Consider the following 20,294-nt stretch of genomic DNA (forward strand, 5'->3'; position numbering starts at 1 on the left):
ATATTATCTGCTTGGATGTATATCCAAGTGTATATAATCACTAATATTTCAATAGTCAATAGTCTGTCACTTTTGGAAGCATAAAGGTCATAAAGAAAAATTAATCAGAGCCAACTACTTAGGCACTAAGAAAGAAGATAAGAATGAAAGTAGCTAAGAAACAACGTTTCCAGATAAGAAAGAGGGGGCAAATGCCCTCAGGCAGAAGAAAAGAATGCTGCTGTTGGGGGAAAAACAGAACGAATCACATTCCTCCCTGTATTGCCCACTAGATGTTGCTATCAACCAGAACAGCTTGGCTGCTGCTGAGGTTAGGTGGGCACAAGCAGAGGGGAAGGAGGGTGTGAAATGTCTGCAAACAACTGAATGCAATGAGTGCCTGCAAGTCTTTGGGACTGTATTTTCTGTGGTTTACCAGCAAAACAGATTTATGCATGAACTGAAATACTAAACACTGATTAGACTCTACTTCTCATTTTATCCTTTTTGTTTTCTTTTTGTTCTGAAATTCTATCCGTGAATTAAAATCTTCTTCCAAAACTTTAAACAAAGTAAGTTGAAAAGAGAAGAACAATAAGAAAGTGTTTCTCCATGTAATTAAGAAATTCTGCCTTAGAACAAACCTTTGTAAGTTAATAAATGTTCAAAAAACCCAAAAACTTCTTATACACAAAGAACTAAAATTGTCTTAAAATCATAGCTGCCTATCCTAATGTGAAGCATTCTAATACAAACTGAATGACCTATTTACTTTAGTTTTGTTACTTGCAGAGCAATCAAGGCAAAAACAACTATTCTCTTCTATTTTTTGAGATGGAGTCTAGCTCTGTTACCCAGGCGGGAGTGCAGTGGTGCGATCTCGGCTCACTGCAACCTCCGCCTCCCAGGTTCAAGCGATTCTCCTGCCTTAGCCTCCTGAGTAGCTGGACTACAGGTGTGTGCCACCACACCTGGCTAATTTTTGTATTTTTAGTAGAGGTGGGGTTTCACCATGTTGGCCAGGCTGGTCTCGAGCTCCTGAGCTCAAGTGATCCGCCCACCTCAGCCTTTCAAAGTGCTGGGATTACAGGTGTGAGCCACCACACCTGGCCTAAAGAACTTAAAGTTCTTAATGCTTGAAGGAATAAGTTCTTATTCTTCAATACTTTATCATTTAAATCAGGAAATAATAGCAAAATAGCTAAGAAGCATCACGAGGCCTAAATCAACACTAATAAAATGAAGTCAGACAATAATCAAATACTAATAATGTATAAGAAGTGAGTGATATGTTCTGACTAAATAAAAAAATTACTTAGAAAATGGCAATCCAACAACAAACCTCTGAAAACATTTCTAAAATTTTATGACTGGTAGACAAGTGTCCTAAAAGTAAAAATAATAGGTGTAATTAAAGGAGTGAAAAAGAAGGGTGTCATTTAATATAATCCATTCATTTGATTAGTCTGTTTTAATCTATCTATGCTTAGGACACGTTTCCTAAATCACATAAATGCATTTTCATTTTGAACAGTTAAGAGTCTCTCACATTATCAGGAGGCCGGGCACAGTGGCTCATGACTGCAATCCCAGCACTTTCGGAGGCCGAGGCGGGTGGATCGCCTGAGGTCAGGAGTTCAAGACCAGCCTGACCAACATGGAGAAACCCCGTCTTTACTAAAAATACAAAATTAGCCAGGTATGGTGGCGCATGCCTGTAATCCCAGCTACTCGGGAGGCTGAGGCAGGAGAATCGCTTCAACCTGGGAGGCAGAGGTTGTGGTGAGTTGAGATTGCGCCATTGCATTCCAGTCTGGGCAACAAGAGTGAAACTCTGCCTCAAAAAAAAAAAAATAAAAGAGTCTCTGACATTGTCATGAATTCTCTTTATTCCAACCTACAAGGGCTCTACATTAAGTACATCATAATGGTTAAGAAATACAGCCTGGGCAACATCGTGAGCCTCCATCTCTACAAAAAATAAAAATAAAAAAAATTTTAGCCAGGCACAGTAGTGTACATCTGTAGTCCCAGCTACATGGGAGGCTGAGGCGAGAAGATTGCTTGGGCCCAGCTCAAAAGCTGCAGTCAGCTGACTGCACCACTGCACTCCAGCCTAGGTGACAGAGCAAGACAGAAGCAAAAGAATAGAAAGGAAAAGAGAAAGAAATAGATAGGGGAAAGGAAAGGAAGAAAAGAGAGGAAGGGGAGGGGAGGGGGAGATACATGTTCAAAGTCTGCATAGAGACCACCCCAAAATAAATTAAAATCTAGGCTTAAAACACTGAAATACTTTAAAATGAACACAATTTGTCTTTAATAAAGGAAAACAAGTAAATATCCATGTTAATTCTTACTCACCTGGTACTGGGCCATTAATGCCAATGGATTATTATTTTGACTGTTATCAAATGTTAAAACATCAAAAACTCCAACACAATTTACTCGCAACCTTTAAGGACCAGATAATTTAAAGAAAATAATTAAAATAAGTTTTTAAAAAATTGCATACTCATGGAAAAGTAACATTTCCCAAAATATTAGGAAGGATCTCAGAATTGAGTTTAACTTCCATCCTACCCCACACCACCTCCACCAACCACCATTTTAGAAATGGGAAAATTAAGGCTCAGAGATATCAAGTGATACACCTACAGCTGTAAAAGTCAGAAACTGAGAAAGCCAGAACTATAACTCACATCTCTTGACTAACAGGTCAGTGTCCTTTTCACCATTCCAAGCTGTTTATTAGTTATTCATAAAAGAGAACTAGTTAGCTTTCTAACACTTGCAAAAGATGTACCAGACACTGTTCTAAGCATTTTACATGACTCATTCAAATCCCTCAATAATTTTATGAGGGGTACCTCATAAATAAGCAGAATGGAGTTAGTAGTACGCTTGTCTAATAAGGTTGTCAAAACACAATTTGAAGAAGTAACTTGTTCAACGGCATATCGACAGTAACTATCAAAGCCAGGATATGAACTTAAATAACTTGGTACCAGATCTTCAGCTCTTTATGTTATGCAGCCCAAGACAATCTCAAAATTGCAGCAAGTCAAAACTCAGGTGAAGACAAGACTGATAACTGTACCAGTTGTTCTCAAAGCATGTGACTCAACAGCAGCAATGGCAACACCTAGAAACTTGTTAAAAATACAAATACTTAGGCCCCGATGCAGACTTATGAATGAAAAACTCTGGGAGTAGGGCCCAGCAAGCTGTGTTTTATAAGTCCTCCAGGTGATTGATTCATGCTAGAATTTGTGAACCATGGTGCTACACAGAAAAGCTGTACTGATATTATTTTTCTATTCCCCTAACCCTAACCACATATACTTCCCTAACCTTTCCCAAGATTTTTGGTTAATAACCAGGCATTTTATTCAGAGTTCAACTTTTTTTTTTTTTAAAAAGCTTACAATGAATTCAAATCACAGAAGTTCTTCTGGATGGAATATATGAAAAGGCAGAATTAAAACAATCATGTTTTGTTTACTAAGCTGTCAAAGGTAAGATGCTCAATAAAAGAAACCAAAACTCAAAATGCTAGTACCTTGTTTTGCCAGTTATCAGAATCTTTGTTGGATCCATAACTCGACATGCCAAACCTGCTGTATGAATGGTACGCAATGCAGAACTTAGTTGGACAATATACGCCCAAATAAGAGATTCTGGCAATAATCCAGCATGCTGCCTGGGCAACGGTCCATCGTGCTGACCTATACAGCAAAGAAATCCAAAAAATGACATCTTAAGTAATCAACTAAAAGACTAAAACATTAAAATCAAAATTAGCAAAGACAATTCATGTACACTCATGGCACAACATGTCAATTTATATATGTGTGTGCATGTATGTGTGTAATTTAAGTTTAGTCTATTGCCCCAAGATTCCTGTCCAAGATTATGCCTTTTATATTATTACCAGCAACAGGGCTCTCACTGAAATGCTCTTTTCTGTAACCACTTAATTACTGAATAAAAACTGTTTAAAGTAAGAATTTATATGTAATTGTTAACCAAATAAATATAAAAACAAACCGTAGAGGTTATTCTACTTAAAATGTGGCGGCTAATCCTACCCTGTATTATTGTTTAGGCATGTGAGAACTGTTCATTGTGTGGCTTGATGGAAATAAAAGTCTCTACCATCACTTATGTTGAATGTTTGTTTTCCTTATACCACTCAGGCACCTCTACCACAAAGGTGTATTCTATCAACTCATTAAGTGGCTTTTGATAATATTTTCTAGGTCATTGTTAATACATTGTAAATCAGTAGAAAAGGAGACATATAAATTTAATCAAGATTTTGTAATTATCCCAAGGAATATGACCTTATATTCTTTTCTTTGTAGAGACACTTTTGCTACATTGCCCAGGCTGATCTCCAACTCCTGGGCTCAAATGATCTACCTGCCTCAGCCTCCCTAAGTGCTGAGATTGCAAGCATGAGCCACTACGCCCTGCCGACCTTATATTCATATTGTTGTAAAACAACCTTTTGTGAATCAGTTATAAAAAGCAACATAATTAAATGGTTAATTATGTACTTATAATAAATAGCAAATATGTACTTATGGCTTGGAATAAAATTTCCGGTAAGCAGCACATACAAAATTAAAAATAATTATCTCTCAATTTGGACAGAACAGAAGATAATATACTCTGGAAATATGTGTAAGAAGGCTCAGAAAAAGGGACCGGTAACAAATGCCAAGACAATGTCAAAAATGACTATGAACTGTTTAAATGAAACCATTTAATAAATGTAGTAATAAGGAAACAAGAGTTTTTGCAGCAAACATATAGTGCTTACTGTGTGCCAGATTCTGTTCTAGTTGTTTTACTGACATAGACTCATTCTAAATCTCGTATCAACTCCATATGGTATGCTATTCTTCTCATTTTCTAAATTAATATATTTCTTATACTTTGCTTTTTTTTTTTCATTTGTGCTAAGATAATAAATTACATAGTATAAGAAAATGGTAGGCTTTTATGCATGTATGGTATGGTTAGGGAAGTTACGACTACTCAAACAATACTTTATTAGAAAAAAGGACTACTTCCTATGAAAATATAAACATTAATGTATTAATCAGTGAACACCAAAAACAGAATAATTATGATTAAAAAATTACTGGAAAAGAATGCTATAAAAGAGTGGTTCTCAACAGAAACCACTCCAGCATTTGGCAACGTCTGGAGATATTTCTGGCATTACAATAGGAGTAGAGGTGGATTGCTACTGGCATGCAGTAGGCAGAAGCCAGGCCCTTCAGTCAGAAGAGGCCACTATAAACATTCTGAAATGCACAAGACAGCCCCCACAAAAACTTAAGCAGTTGAGAAACACAGCTATAAATTAAAGCCAACAGTCATTTCACAGGTGTTACCACCAAAATAAATTTGAGCAACAACTACAGTCATCTATAAGAAAAGTTGTACCACATCCCCTTCCACAAAATTACGCATGTGTCTACAGATGACATAGCAAAAGGAAAAAAATGACCACATTCTATGACCAGATTTTAAATGTGAAACAGCCATATAACCACAACTTTCTTTTTTCAACTGTCAGAATGCAAAAAAAAAAACGAAGTAACAAGTAAACAGAAGTAATATATTTTTGTCTATAATTAGAGTCTTTAAAGGAGTTGTAATCTGAAAGATACTAGAATATGGACTCAAATCTTTCTCTCCTCCTCTTTAATTTTCAAGTCAAGAAAATCTTAAAAAGATTAAAAAGCATAATAATGTGATGCTGCTTTCTTGCCCCCATAGACTGAGACCTTCCCCAAATACATAAATTAATGAATTGACATCTCAAAATGGATTTCCTTTTCTCTGAAATCATTTACCCTTTAACACACATTTGTTAGAATTCAAGTATTCTGGTTGTTTGCAAAATCTCCATGATAAAACAATTCTTTAAGTATATATTAGAAACGGGCAAAGAAGAAAATATTTCATGTTTAAGGAAAAGTTACTTAAAATTCTATTTTGAAACCTTAGATTAAGTAACATGGAATCCAACCTTCAAACAAAAACATTTGTTTAGGGAAATAATTACATAAAGAACAATATAGTCATAATAGGAATCATTAAATTATATTCAGAGAATATAAAAACTATGGGGAAAATACTTATAATAAAGAAAGATGTAATATGATATAAAATGTTAAAAACAAAACAATGCAAAAGGAGACAAAAACAAAACAAAGCAAGACTGGAAAGAAATGTACGAAAAGATTCATAATGGTTGTACTTAGGCAGGGAAGCCAGAGAGACTATTTCTAAGCTATTCAATTTTCCAAGTCACCTTTATTAAGAAAGCATTGTATTTTTAAGAGAAAAACATTTTAAAGAGAAAAACAATTTTAACACATTCCCAGTTATTTAAATATCTGATATGAGTCTTCAAAAATCTATCTTATCTTAGTAAATATGCAAAATACATTATTTCCTAACTTCCTGACCATCAACTCCATTTCTTTGACATTATTTCTTTTTAAAATGTGATATGGTTTGGCTGTGTCCCCACCCAAATCTCATTTTGAATTGTAACTCCCATAATTCCCTTGTGTTGTGGGAGGGACCTGGTGGGAGATAACTGAATCATGGGGGTAGTTTCCCCCATACTGTTCTTGTGGTAGTGAATAGGTCTCATGAGAGCTGACAGTTTTATAGGGGGAAACCCCTTTTACTTGGCTCTCATTCACTTCTCTTGTCTGCTGCCATGTGAGACGTGCTTTTCACCTTTTGCCATGATTGTGAGGCCTCCCAAGCCACATGGAACTGTAAGTTCATTAAACCTCTTTCTTTTGTAAATTGCCCAGTCTCGGGTATGTCTTTACCAGGAGTATGAAAATGACTAGTACAAAATGTAATAAGAGTCTTTAAACTAAATGATTACAGAGAAAAATTATATGTATTTTAAAATAGAAAACTACTCTTCCACAGAGCAAAAGCAGTAGTCAAAATATAGTTTGCCTGCATCTTTTTCTTACCCCACTTTCTCTTGGTGAAATAGGCATCAGCATTAGGGTCATTAAAGTGTCTGCTCATCATAGTTTCTCCTCCAGCATGGAAATCATATGCAAACACAAGAGCTTAAAATAAAACACAAACACTCATTACTGAAAGCTGGCTTCAAATAATGAAGCTCACCAGCAGAAAGACAAATCACAAGTTACTCACAGGGCTCAGCAAATGCTTTAGTGGTAAATACTTCGCGCAAAGTTACGATATTTGAGTGTTGAATTTTCTTCCACATGTCGACCAACACCATGCACTTTGTGTTAACAAGACGAAAACCTGAAAGACAATTTTTCTACTCCAGTAAACTCTAATTGAAGTCTCCTTCACATTCCATCAGAAATGGAAAGAAAATGCCATATTATACATTGCTCATGAGGTACTAATTTCCAAATAAAAAATTTTAATTCATATATTAAATAATATTCAAGAAGGTTTGAATAATCTTAGCCTCAATGATATGATTATAAAAGAAGATAACTTATCTTCCTTACCATGTATCCTCCGAAGGCAATATGGCAGATCATCTTTGCTATTTACAGCTTTGTAGCAAGACGTAATATACCCAAAATTACTTGATTTCTGTATCCGGTTGGGAGGTGGCAGTGGTTCTAGAGGGAATAGGCTATGGTAGCTGTCAACCTCTGTAGGAACTGCTAGAGTAATTCATAAGAAGATGACTTGAAAATACAGGCATTCATAAATCTTTCTCAAAAATACAGAAGAAATCATATTTACTATAAACCCCTTGTGTATCACAATGTGCTCTTGTATTTTAGAATAGTGTAAACATTTATAACAATTTCATAAGACAAACTAGCTTCAGTATCAATAAAAATAGGCATTATGTAATAAAATAACCAAAGAATAACCAAAGTTCATACATTCAAAAACATTTCTTTTTCTAGCACAATACAAATTTGTTTCTCAGAAATAATCTTTATAGACAATTTGAGTTATCACTGAGATAAATTTTTCTGGAGCAAACATGTTATCAGGTTTATAATAAAAAAAGACACGTATTTTTTAATGCTTCAAATACCATCATGTTTTCCAACTGAACACCAACCTATACTTTCATTCTGTTAACTGTCACGAATGACTTCGGAATGCTCACAATATTTTAAGTGAACGGAAGATAACCCAACATGTAGTACAGCCATAGTAAACCAACCAGAAGAAAATATAGCAGATGGTAACAATGGTAACCTTTTAAAGGGAGATTATTCTTTTCTTTACACTATTTTGCATTTGCCAAATGTTTTATAATATACACGTTTAACACTATTTTTAAAACATGGCATTATGTCTGTTAAAAAAAAACCTATAAACACAAACAACTCATAATTTTTGACCTCTGACTGGTAAGAAACACAGATGAAACCCTATTAAGAAAACTAATTCCAGAAGACAGGTTCAAAATGATCCTTCCTCTGCATTTGCCAAATTATTTTATGCCCATTATCTCTTAATTCTCACAACAATCCCATGAGGTAGAATTCCCTATTTCATAAATGAGGATAATAAGGATTGCATAGCTGAGGGAGAAAGGTAGGATGCAAACCCAGGACTTTTTGATTCTATAATCATAATCTCTACATGGCATGGCCATAATGAAAAACAAATGTAGAATAAATGTCACCAAGTGGCATGTTCTATTTAAATAAAGGCAGTATACTGCCATTTGTCATTGCATGTGACTATAGTCCTAGCTACTTGGGAGGCTGAGGCAGCAGAATCACTTGAACCCAGGAGTTGAATTCAGCCTGGGCAACATTTAAGACCTCATCTCTTAAATAAATAAATAAAATAAAAGCAGTACAATGGAAGAATACACACAAGTGAAACAGCTGTAACTTTTACTTTTGCACATTTACCTAGTTTGTATTTGAATGATTGGTATAATGTCCATAAGGAAGTTAAATGATAAATTTCGTTTTCCAGCTATTTCATTTATTAAGGAGCACTTAACACAGGATTAATTTCAAATCAGTAAAATATACTGAGCATCTACTATGTACTAATGAACCTAAACTAAAGAAATATACATTCTTACCCTCAAGAGGCCTAGAGAAAAATAAAGAACACAAATTTATACAAAACATGTAAGAGGTAAAGTTGCCATTTAAGAAGTACAACTCGCCATGGCACTGGTTCTTAAACGTCACCACCTGTCACAATCACCTAAAGCCTTGTTAAAACATAGTTTGCTGGGCCCCATTCCCGAAGTTTCTGATACAATCTGAAGTGGGATCCAAGAACTTACAATTCTAACAAGTTCCTAAAAGTCAATGAAAATGAGGCCTCTGGTTAAGGAATCATACTTTGAGAGCTAATACACTATGAAAATACAAAGAACAGAGCAATTCCCAAGGATAGTAGGCACTCGTTTGCTATGGGGTTGCTAGTAATTACAACTTACAAATCAATGCTGTTTAATTGATATCCCTTGGAAAGCAATTTGGTGCTATGTAATAAGCTTTAAAACCACTTCTACTTTACTTTTTCCTTTTTTTTTTTTTGGAGACAGAGTCTCGCTCTGTCACTCAGGATGGAGCGCAATGGCACAATCTCACTGCAACCTCCACCTCCCAGGTTCAAGCAAGTCTTGTGCCTCAGCCTCCTGAGTAGCTGGAATTACAGGTGGGCACCACCATGCCTGGCTAATTTTTGTATTTTTAGTAGAGATGGGGTTTTGCCATGTTGGCCAGGCTGGTCTCAAACTTCTGACCTCAAGTGATCCACTCACCTTGGCCTCCCAAAGTGCTGGATTACGGGTGTGAGCCACTGTGCCTGGTGCTTTCTTCTTTTTTATATATTTTTAAAAGAGCATCAATTTATCAATTATTTATACTTTAAAGTATAAATAATTAAAAAAGTATTTCTGAATTATACTGAATCTTATAGATCAGTTTAGAAATAGTTGAAGTCTTTTTTTTTTTTTTTTTTTTTTTTGAGACAGAGTCTCACTCTGTCACCCAGGCTGGAGTGCAGTGGCGCGATATTGGTTCACTGCAAGCTCCGCCTCCCAGGTTCACACCATTCTCCTGCCTCAGCCTCCCGAGTAGCTGGGACTACAGGTGCCCACCACCGCGCCCAGCTAATTTTTTGTATTTTTAGTAGAGATGGGGTTTCACCGTGGTCTCGATCCCCTGACCTCGTGATCTGCCCGCCTCGGCCTCCCAAAGTGCTGGGATTACAGGTGTGAGCCACCGCGCCCGGCCGAAGTATTTCTTCTAAGGAAAAAAATATTTCCTACAGAAGAAAAAAATTAAGTAGATGAGTATGTTCATTGCACTGTAATTCATGATGCCAAAAACTATATTATCAAGTGTCAAATGGGTGAACTATAATGCAAACAAATGTTATGCAGGAAGGGATAGTCAGAAACATAGGGCGGTGTTTGTTTGAAAATGTCTAAGTTGAAAATTGTGTGCATACTGATGAATGATGTAAAGTACTTGTGGATATCTGAAAGAGAACGTGACAAAAAAATTTTAAATATTTTATCATTGCTGCAAATGTAGATAAAATTAATTTTTATTTTTTAAAGTATTTTAAAAGTAGATAAAATACATTCATTTATATTTTACAGTAAGAGTTTTAGAGTTCTGTTTTAGACATGTAAGTTCTTAATCTATTTGAAGTTGACTTTTTAATGTGGCTTGAGATAATGACCCAATTTTATCTTGTCAATATAGAAAACCATTTTTTGTGGCCGAGCACAGTGGCTCATGCCTGTAATCCCAGCACTCTGGGAGGCTGAGACAGGTGGATCCCTTGAGTCCAGAAGTTCAAGACCAGCCTCGGCAACACGGTGAAACCCTCTCTACAAAATATACAAAAATTAGCCAAGTGCGGTGGTGTACACCTGTAGTCCCGGCTACTTGGGAGGCTGAGGTGGGAGGACTGCTTGAGCCCAGGAGGCGGAGGTTGCAGTGAGCTGCGATCACGCCACTGTACTCCAGCCTGGGTGACAGCAAGATGCTATCTCAATAAAAGTTTATTTTTTAAATTAAAAACCAAAAAACATTTTTCCAATGCTTTCTTTTCCCCCACTTATTTGCCAACTTTATCACAGAACGTGTCTGGGCTCTCTGTAATCTGTTCCGTTAATCAATCTGTCTAACCGTGTGCCATCACCACATTGATTTAGTTACTGCAGACTCAAATCAAACCTCTCCTTCCCTAATACATGAACAAATTCTTCATATGAACATAAATAATAACCATACTCTTCAAAGTACCTTGGATGGTCTTGGCCCTTTATTCTTTGATACATTTTATCATACTCCATGAAAAGATTTGACTGGAAGTTATGCTTTGACTGGAATTCTACTGGATCTATATGTCAGTGTAGAAAAATTGACATCTTACTTGTTCTGTCTTCCTAATCATGTGTAATATCGACTAATCTACAGTATTTCACTTTATATTATTTAATACTGCGTAATAAATAAATCTCCCTTGCTGAAATCTTACCTATCTTTTGTTGTTGTTTATTCCTACATACTGATATTGCAAAACCATTTTAAATAGCATTTGCTTTCAATTATATTTTGAAGTTAACTGGGTACTGGCCTACAGAAATGCAACTGATGTATTAATCTTATATCCAGCCATTTTCTACAGTTTGTTATTTCAGATGTCTAATCTGCAGTCACATGATTTATAGATGGTAGGTTTATTTTCTCCTTTCCAGTCTTTGTGCCTTCCATTTTTTTTCTTTTTAAATTTTTGCAAAACCTGGCTAAAGCCTCAAATACAATATTAAACAGTTAAGAAAAATTCCAAGATGAGTATTTCAAAGGTTATGACAAGTAAGTTCCTTCCCACCTTACCTGGAAAGATCCATCTTAAGGCGTAACAGCCAGACATATTTCTTTTAATTCTTTAGCAATCAAGAGACAACACTCACTAGACTATGCTGAATTTCTGATTACAACCAGGCATTTTGAGATCTTTATGGCAAATGTATTCCTACTGTATTATTTATGAAATTTTACTAAATTATATCATATTTCATTTATACAGAGTAAGCTAAGGAAAGATTTTAATACGCTTTAAGAAATATTGTGGTACAGTTAGAAAAACCTAGGTTTAAGTCTGGAATCAGTTGGCTGTTTACCAGCCATTGGTCCTAAAGGTAAGTTACTTAACCTGTCAACTTCAGTATTCCTCATATGTAAAATGGAAATGAAAACAGTATGTCACAGGACATTTGTGAGAAATAAAGTAAGACATGTAAAGTATTTAATTAGTATACTGTCTGGCACACAGTAGTCTCACAAATAGGCCTAATAATTACCATCCTCTCCTGCTTAAGAACCCATACTTCATTAAGTTTCAGGAGATAAAAATATTCTGGTGCACAGTAACGTAAATCCCCGTGAATTCTAAAATTATACATATTTTTTTGTGAACTAGAATACTGTCATACATAGAATTAACAGAAATAAACTAGATGATCAGTACCTTGGGACTGTTCTTTTTTTTTGGAGACAGGGCCTCACTCTGTCACCCGGCTGGAGTGCAGTGGGGTGATTACAGCCAGCTCACTGCAGTCTTGACTTTCAAGGCTCAAGTGATCCTCCTGCCTCAGTCTCTTGAGTAGCTGGGACTACAAATGTGCACCACCACGCCAAGCTAATTTATTTTTTGTAGAGACAGGTTCCCACTATTCTGCTCAGGCTAGTCTCAAACTTCTGGGCTCAAGCAATCCTCCCGCCTCAGCCTCCCAAACTGCTGGGATTACAGGTATGAGCCACCAGGCCCAACCTAGAACTCTTCTTAATAATGCATAAAACACGTACTACCACATAAGAATTACAACAGCCTTTAAAAGAAAGGAGGGATCAACTTGCTTTTTACCTGGCATATCCGCTTGATCAATTTGAGCCATTGTTATTAAATGTCTGTTGATCAGCTCCTATGAAACGGAAATAAGTGTATTTTTATTTAAACACAGATTTCGAAACCTGGATTTCCTATTATAATTAAATAACCTAAGTATTAATATTTTTGGCATGCGCACTTTTTAAATATTAAAATCATTTAAATATTAAAACATTTCTGAACACGGTAAATTGTCTGAACTCCAGGCCCAGATAGACTTAGACATGCCATAATTAAGACTGGGTTTAAGTAGACGTGCCACTTAAACACGGGTAGCTGGGCTACCCAAAACATATGACTAACGCTGTGGCTGAAAATTCAAGGTCTACCAGTAAGCTGGTAATAATTAATTTAAAAAACACTATACTGGTAGAACTCAATTCTATGAAACATTTCTGAGAATCTGAGTGTAAAGTGAAATTCTACGTATCAAATAACTAGCTGTTCACCAAAAATTAAACAAAACAAAAAACTTTTTTTTTTTTTTTTTTTTTTTTTTTTTTTGAGACGGAGTCTCGCTCTGTCGCCCGGGCTGGAGTGCAGTGGCGCAATCTCTGCTCACTGCAAGCTCCGCCTCCCGGGTTCACGCCATTCTCCTGCCTCAGCCTCTCCGAGTAGCTGGGACTACAGGCGCCCGCCACCACGCCCGGCTAATTTTTTTGTATTTTTAGTAGAGACGGGGTTTCACCGTGGTCTCGATCTCCTGACCTCGTGATCCGCCCGCCTCGGCCTCCCAAAGTGCTGGGATTACAAGCGTGAGCCACCGCGCCCGGCCAAAACAAAAAACTTTTACAAAACATTCTTTTAAAAAAAATATTGAGCTCTCTTAAAAGTTACTTCCTGAGCCAAACGACTTATTTTTAACCTACACCTATTAGAAAAATACTGTTAGAAACCATTTAAATTATTTATATACTTCAAAGAGCCTTTTCATAGAAACAAAATGAAGTACAGAACAGTAAACCATTTAAATAGCTATTCTATGTTTTATATCCTAACACATAATTCATTTGAAATTTTTTTAAAAGACAGGTTTCCTTAAATAAACATACCAATTAAAACTTCTAAATTCAATGTGCTTTACTGGAGCATATTTGATTAAATAATATGATTTGAAAAGAGCTCTGTTCTTTCCCCTGTTCACTAAAGCATAGGAGACATTAAGTATTCCTACTATGAATTCTGAAAGCATACCTGTCGGAGTTCATCAGCCATGAAGAAGGAAGGTGCATTTGCTTTCGGTTGCATATAAGCAACGTGAGGTGCAGTTGGAGGATAAATATGATAGTTTGGAAACACCTAAAAAGGTAGGAAGAGGGTAAATTTAATCATTCATTTTTCTTTCTTTTTTTCTTTTTTTCAGACGGAGTCTTACTCTGTTGCCCAGGCTGGAGTGCAGTGGCACAATCTCGGCTCACTACAATCTCTGCCTCCTGGGTTCAAGTGATTCTCCTGCCTCAGCCTCACGTAGCTGGGATCACACGTAGCTGGTAATTACAGATTACCCACCATCATGCCCAGCTAATTTTTGTATTTTTGTAGAGACAGGGTTTCACCATGTTGGCCAGGCTGGTCTTGAACTCCTGACCTCAGGTGATCCACCTGCCTTGGCCTCCCAAAGTGCTGGGATTACAGGTGTGAGCCACCACGCCCAGCCTAATTTTTCATAATCGATAAGCTTTATCATTGTTTTGATAAAATTTTAATCTTTACATGATAGCAATAAATTTTAATACATTTTAAATCTTTAAATAATATTGAAGTAAAAACCTCAGAGAATAGCTGTTAGAGAATACTTTCTGAAAGAATTCATATCAAAAATAATATTTTGGCCAGGTGTGGTGGCTCACACCTGTAATCTCAGCACTTTGGGAGGCTGAGGTGGGCGGATCACCTGAGGTTGGGAGTTTTGAGACCAGCCTGACCAAAATGGAGAAACCTGGTCTCTACTAAAAATACAAAATTAGTGGGACATGGTGGTGCAAGCCTGTAATCCCAGCTACTCGGGAGGCTGAGGCAGGAGAATCACTTGAACCTAGGAGGCAGAGGTTGTGGTGAGTGGAGATTGTGTCATTGTACTCCAGCCTGGGCAATAAGAGTGAAACCCAGTCTCAAAAAACAAATAAATAAAAAAAATAAAAAATTAAAAAAAAATATTTCAGTAATCAATTAAAAATCTAATGAGCTAGCCTGGCCAACATGGCCAAGATGGCCAACTCCATCTCTACTAAAAATACAAAAATTATCCTGGCTAACATGGTGAAACCCTGCCTCTACTAAAAATACAAAAAATTAGCTGGGTGTGGTGGCACACACCTGTACTCCCAGTTACTCGGGAGGTTGAGGCAGGAGAATCATTTGAACCCAGAGGCGGAGGTTGCAGTGCGCCGAGATTGCACTAATGCATTCCAGCTGGTGTGACAGAGCCAAGACTCCATCTCAAAAAAAAAAAAAAAAAAAAATTAGCCATTAATCCCAGCTACTCAGGAGACTGAGGCAGGAGAATCGCTTGAAACTGGGAGGTGGAGGCTGCAGTGAACCGAGATCGTGCCACTGCACTCCAGCCTGGGGGACAGAGGAAGACTCTGTCTCAAAAAAAAAAAAAAAAAATCTAATGAGAAAGAAAACATTTCTTCAGATACAGTAAAATTTAAGCTCCATTGAGAAGACAAAAGTAGCTCTTTGGAAGAAATGTCATATAGCCTTCTGTATGCCTGGGTTCTGTATTCAAGGATTCGACCAAGCATGGGTAGGAAATATTCAGGGGAAAAACATGACAATACAACAATAAGAAGTAATACAAATTAAAAATACATTATAACAACTATTCACAAAGCACTTATACTGCATTAGGTATTGTAAGTAATCTAGAGATAATTTAAAGTATACAGGAGGATGTGTATAAGATCTGTGCAAATACGATATCATTCTATATCAGGAACTTGAGCACCCAGGAATTTTGCTATCCGTGGGGGTCCTGGAATCAATCCCCCTTGGATACTAAGTGGCAACTATACAAGCAGTTCATCGTCACTTTTTGAAAGCAACTGGAAGGAAGGAAGGAGAAATTAAAGGTGTTTGGGTACTGGGAGATAACGAAGTGATATTGCCCTGGCTGCACAAAGAATTCCCCCCTTCACAGGCATTTTGTGGCCAAACTAAACAAAGTGTTATTCAAACCTACTCTAGGTCAGCAGTTTAAGTGAACAGAAGGATACAATAATACATTTACCTTCCAAGCAAACTACAATAAAGTTACTAAATCAGCTTCCAGCTTCTTGTCTTTCATTCTTCCAACTGGAGTCATCCCACCACCCTTTCTTCTCTTTATCACTCTTTTCTCTGCCTCTCCTTCACTGGTCCATGATACAAAATCAAAGTTCAGTTTTAAATACCTTTTCTATTTTTTCATTCTTTCATTTTAAACAATGAAACTTTTTTTCTCTTTTAAAAACCAATTCAGCTGATTTTGCGCTGCCCTAACATGACTGCTCTGCTCTGGATCTCAACTAGGAAGCAGTTTTGTGATACTTGTAAGGTTTCCTTTAGCCTGTGTCTGCAGGGAGAGTAATATCTCTTTTTTCTCGTGTTGGTTTCCTTACATAAGATAGCATAGTTTAGGGGCATGGTGGCTCATGCCTGTAATCCCAGCACTTCAGAGGCCAAGGTGGGCGGATCATTTGAGGTCAAGAATTTGAGATCAGCCTGGCCAACTGATCAACTGGGTGAAACCCCATCTCTATTAAAGATACAAAAGTTAGCTGGGCACGGTGGTGTGCGTCTGTAGTCCCAGCTACTAGGGAGGCTGAGGTGGGAGGAATGCTTGAACCCAGGAGGCGGAGGCTGCAGTGAACAAAGACTGAACCACTGCCCTCCAGCCTGGGTGAAAGAGCAAGCATCCATCTAAAAAAATATATATATTTTATATATTTATATATTTTTATATATAATTATATATATCTATATAATTATATTGATTATATGCATATTTATATATTATATATATTTATATATGTATATAATTTAATAACTTTATATATAAAATATATATGTATTTTACAATATATTTATAGTTTACATATAGTTTACAATAGGGTTCATGTTCCTATGGAATCTAATGCTGCTGCTGATCTGACACGAGGAGGAGCCCAGATGGTAATGAGAGCAATAGGGAGTGGGTGTAAATACCGATGAAACTTCACTTACTCGCCTACTGCTCACCTCCTGCTGTGCGGCCTGGTCCCTAACACTGGTCTCTGGTCCAAGGATTGGGGACCCCTGTTTTAGTGGACTCTGACTTTCTCACTCACTTCATCTACTACTTATTTTTCTAGGGTAAATAAAATAATTTTTGAATATGGACTAAGTAATGAAGCTAAAAAAGATACAATTTACATAACATGGAATCCTTCCCTCTCCTTCCCCATTCATTCTCGCCCCCTGACTCCTGTTCCTTCTCCCTGTTCTGGAACATTACTAATTGACTCTGATAAGAAATCTTTCTTTCTGGCCATCTTCTTCCTCGCTTGGTCTTAATATTCATGTTTCCTCTGGGGCCATCTCTTCCCATTTGTTTCATGATTCTTCCCTCACTTCATCGCCTGTCCTTTGGTAGCTCTTTCCTCATCTATAATCATGGCTCTCTTGGGTCTGACTCTTCTACCTCCTTAGCAAAAGAGCCATACTGCAGGCCCCTTATCATTATGTGTCACTCCACCATCCACAGATCTAGCTGTTAAATAACTACCTCATCTGAAATAAGGGTTTATCACTGATTTGCTTCCAGTAACTACTGAGGACATACCATCTACTTCTTCTAGCTTCTTACTACAGGTTAAACTATCTATACCTATAAACAAATGTCAGCAGGCATCAACTCCAGCTAGTACAAGGTAAACCCATAAGCAAAACATGCCATAAAGACTAAAATAAGAGCATGGATATAATCTAATTTCTGATTAAACCAGTTTAGTCCAAAACTAGAGTTATTAGTAAGGCAGAACTAGATTAATTTGAAGAGTTGAAAAGAAGAGACTAGACTTCTCATCTAAGCTAGAAAATGAAATACTTTGTTGCATCACAATAAAAAGCTGCAGGAGGGGGTAGACCGCCTCATTACTAAGAAGGACCTGTTTCTTACAAAAGAGTACTAAAATTTCCTCTTTAATGTAGACATACCATTCCAGTCAAAGGTGCTGGAGTTGTGTCTGTATAGAAGTAAGTCGTCCCACCAACAGTTTCCTTTTGGATCACCTGACCAGAAGATGGAGTCTGAGAAACAGGATTATTAACAGATGTAGAGGCACTAGAAGGCACCATGTAACTTGCTGGATTTGGAGTGTGACTTCTTCTTCTGGGAGCAGGAGAAGTATGTGGAGTAATCTTGGGGGAATGAAGAGGGGAAGACCCAGCAGACAATGACATTCCTGAAGAAGATGTAAAAATGTTTCTTAATGGAGCAATAATTGGTTTTAGAGAAAAAGTCTGGAAAATAAAATGCAAACATTCATTTGGAAGAAACATCATCTTTGGGATCGTAAGTGCAAAGATGAAGGAAATAATTTTATCTTGTTTTGTTGTAGAAAAAGCTCTGATTAAAGCAAATGTAAAGTTTCTTTTTTCGAATGTAGTTATTTCCAAATATGTTAGCAGATTTATTGCAAGAATAGTCTCCTCCATATCAAGGTTTACATCAGGAACTTTAATAGCAAGAATGACCAAAAATTTAATAAATTAATGGAAGAGTGGGAAGTAACAGAATTGGGGCTCCTTTTTTATTAATCATCATTAACAATACAAATAGCACATTCCCCAAACATATTACAGTATTAAAAATTCAAATTATCTAATGAAGAGCTACTAGATTTCATTCAGCCAAATATAATTAACAAAATTGTTTGAAAAAGCAAAAAAAAAAAAAAGTTGAAATACATAGCAGCTTAAGTGCCATATTTTTAATATCAAGCAGTCTGTTGTTTTGATGCCTTTTTGTCATTAACTCTAAACAGGCATACTCTGAAAATTTAGAAATTTTCTACAGATGCATACTATTTAAAATTAGGCCAATTGATACCATTATGTTCTAGTGGAACAACCACTATGTTCTAATGGAACAACCACAACCAATAAGAAACATGTGCAGAGCACCCTCTATTATAAGTTTATTGTGAAGAAAGGGAAAGGACAACTGTCTTTACCCTTCAGGAGATTCCAAGCTAGCTGAGAAAAAAAGACCAGGTCACATGTAAAAGACACGAAATAACTTAAAAAAAACCCAAGTATAAACGAATACACTATAAACTACATGCATAAATGCTGATGGAATGCAAATTAATTAAAATCAGGTAGAGTTAATCAAAGGCTTAATGGAGGTGATCAGTTCTGAGCAGATTGAAAACGGTATTTAGAGCAACAGTTACACTTCCTGAAAAAAATAAGCTTATCCAGGAACTGTTTTCTGGCTATTTGGTGAATGCCTAAAAACCTTCACCACTGAAATAATATGCCACCTCACAGTATAAGAAAAGGGTTACCAAAAATGCCTCTAGTCACAAAATTATGATTAACAGGGATATGAGTTTCAATTTCTAACAATTCGTAAAATACCAACATGTTTTCTGAAAACATGTAGGTGAACAAAAATAAGCAGAGAACTGAGGTAATACTTTTCTCTGGATAGCCCTCTGTACTTTCTGAAGAGCCTCAACATAATGATTTCTGGCTTTCTGAGCAACTAAAGTAGGTAGGTGAGGTAAGTCAGGCTATAAACACCACAGGACATACGTGCAAAGTCAACAGCAAAGCCAAGACTCAAACTCAACTCTCCAAATTCCCAATCTAGTACTCCTACTACTATAACACGTCTACTGCATTGAGATTAAAATAGGATAGGAATTCTCGAGTTATGTTTTAAATGTGTGTAAAAGAAACTTAAAAAAACCCCCAACTCCTTAAAAAAAATATGAAGCCAAATTACTATATTTATATAAACCTTTTATTTTTTTTAAAACTATTCCAGAGCTGTTTTTATCTAACTCTATATTGTACATTTAATTAAAGGTTAATCCATACAGCAAAAATTATATTAGACTATTATCAATGGATAAAAACTCTCTACTTGTCTAAAATGAAATGCATTTAGACAGCTTTTCCTAAAGCTAGTCTCTAAGACTTTCCAAAATAAAACTGGCCAAGTAACCAAAGATGAGTAAATTTGTTTACTAGTATGACATTAAGTAACACAACAGAACTATAATTCTTGAGCACTTTCAGTGTTTCCGGCACTAATCTAAGTGCTCCACATCCATCAGTCTACTTAACCCTCACAACCACCCTGTGAGGTAGGTATAGCATATTTATTTCAGAGGAGGAAC

The 20,294-nt window shown here is 36.5% G+C and overlaps 1 protein-coding gene across 4 annotated transcripts in view; it reads right to left on the reverse strand.

Moving 5' to 3' along the window:
* PAN3 (poly(A) specific ribonuclease subunit PAN3) overlaps nt 1-20,294 on the reverse strand; it is a 158,597-nt gene that overhangs the window by 21,705 nt on the left and 116,598 nt on the right. For 3 of the 4 annotated variants that reach the window (XM_003270216.4, XM_030818588.1, XM_030818589.1), the window contains 8 exons: nt 18,100-18,347; nt 14,116-14,220; nt 12,898-12,955; nt 7,521-7,682; nt 7,189-7,305; nt 6,999-7,100; nt 3,539-3,704; nt 2,341-2,431 (listed from right to left, as the gene is read on the reverse strand). In XM_003270216.4, the coding sequence (XP_003270264.2) occupies nt 2,341-2,431; nt 3,539-3,704; nt 6,999-7,100; nt 7,189-7,305; nt 7,521-7,682; nt 12,898-12,955; nt 14,116-14,220; nt 18,100-18,347 (1,049 nt within the window). The remainder of the gene's footprint in view (nt 1-2,340; nt 2,432-3,538; nt 3,705-6,998; nt 7,101-7,188; nt 7,306-7,520; nt 7,683-12,897; nt 12,956-14,115; nt 14,221-18,099; nt 18,348-20,294) is intronic. The other variant, XM_030818587.1, reaches the window with a different exon arrangement.

Source organism: Nomascus leucogenys, chromosome 9, assembly GCF_006542625.1.
Source record: "Nomascus leucogenys isolate Asia chromosome 9, Asia_NLE_v1, whole genome shotgun sequence".
NCBI lineage: Eukaryota > Metazoa > Chordata > Mammalia > Primates > Hylobatidae > Nomascus > Nomascus leucogenys.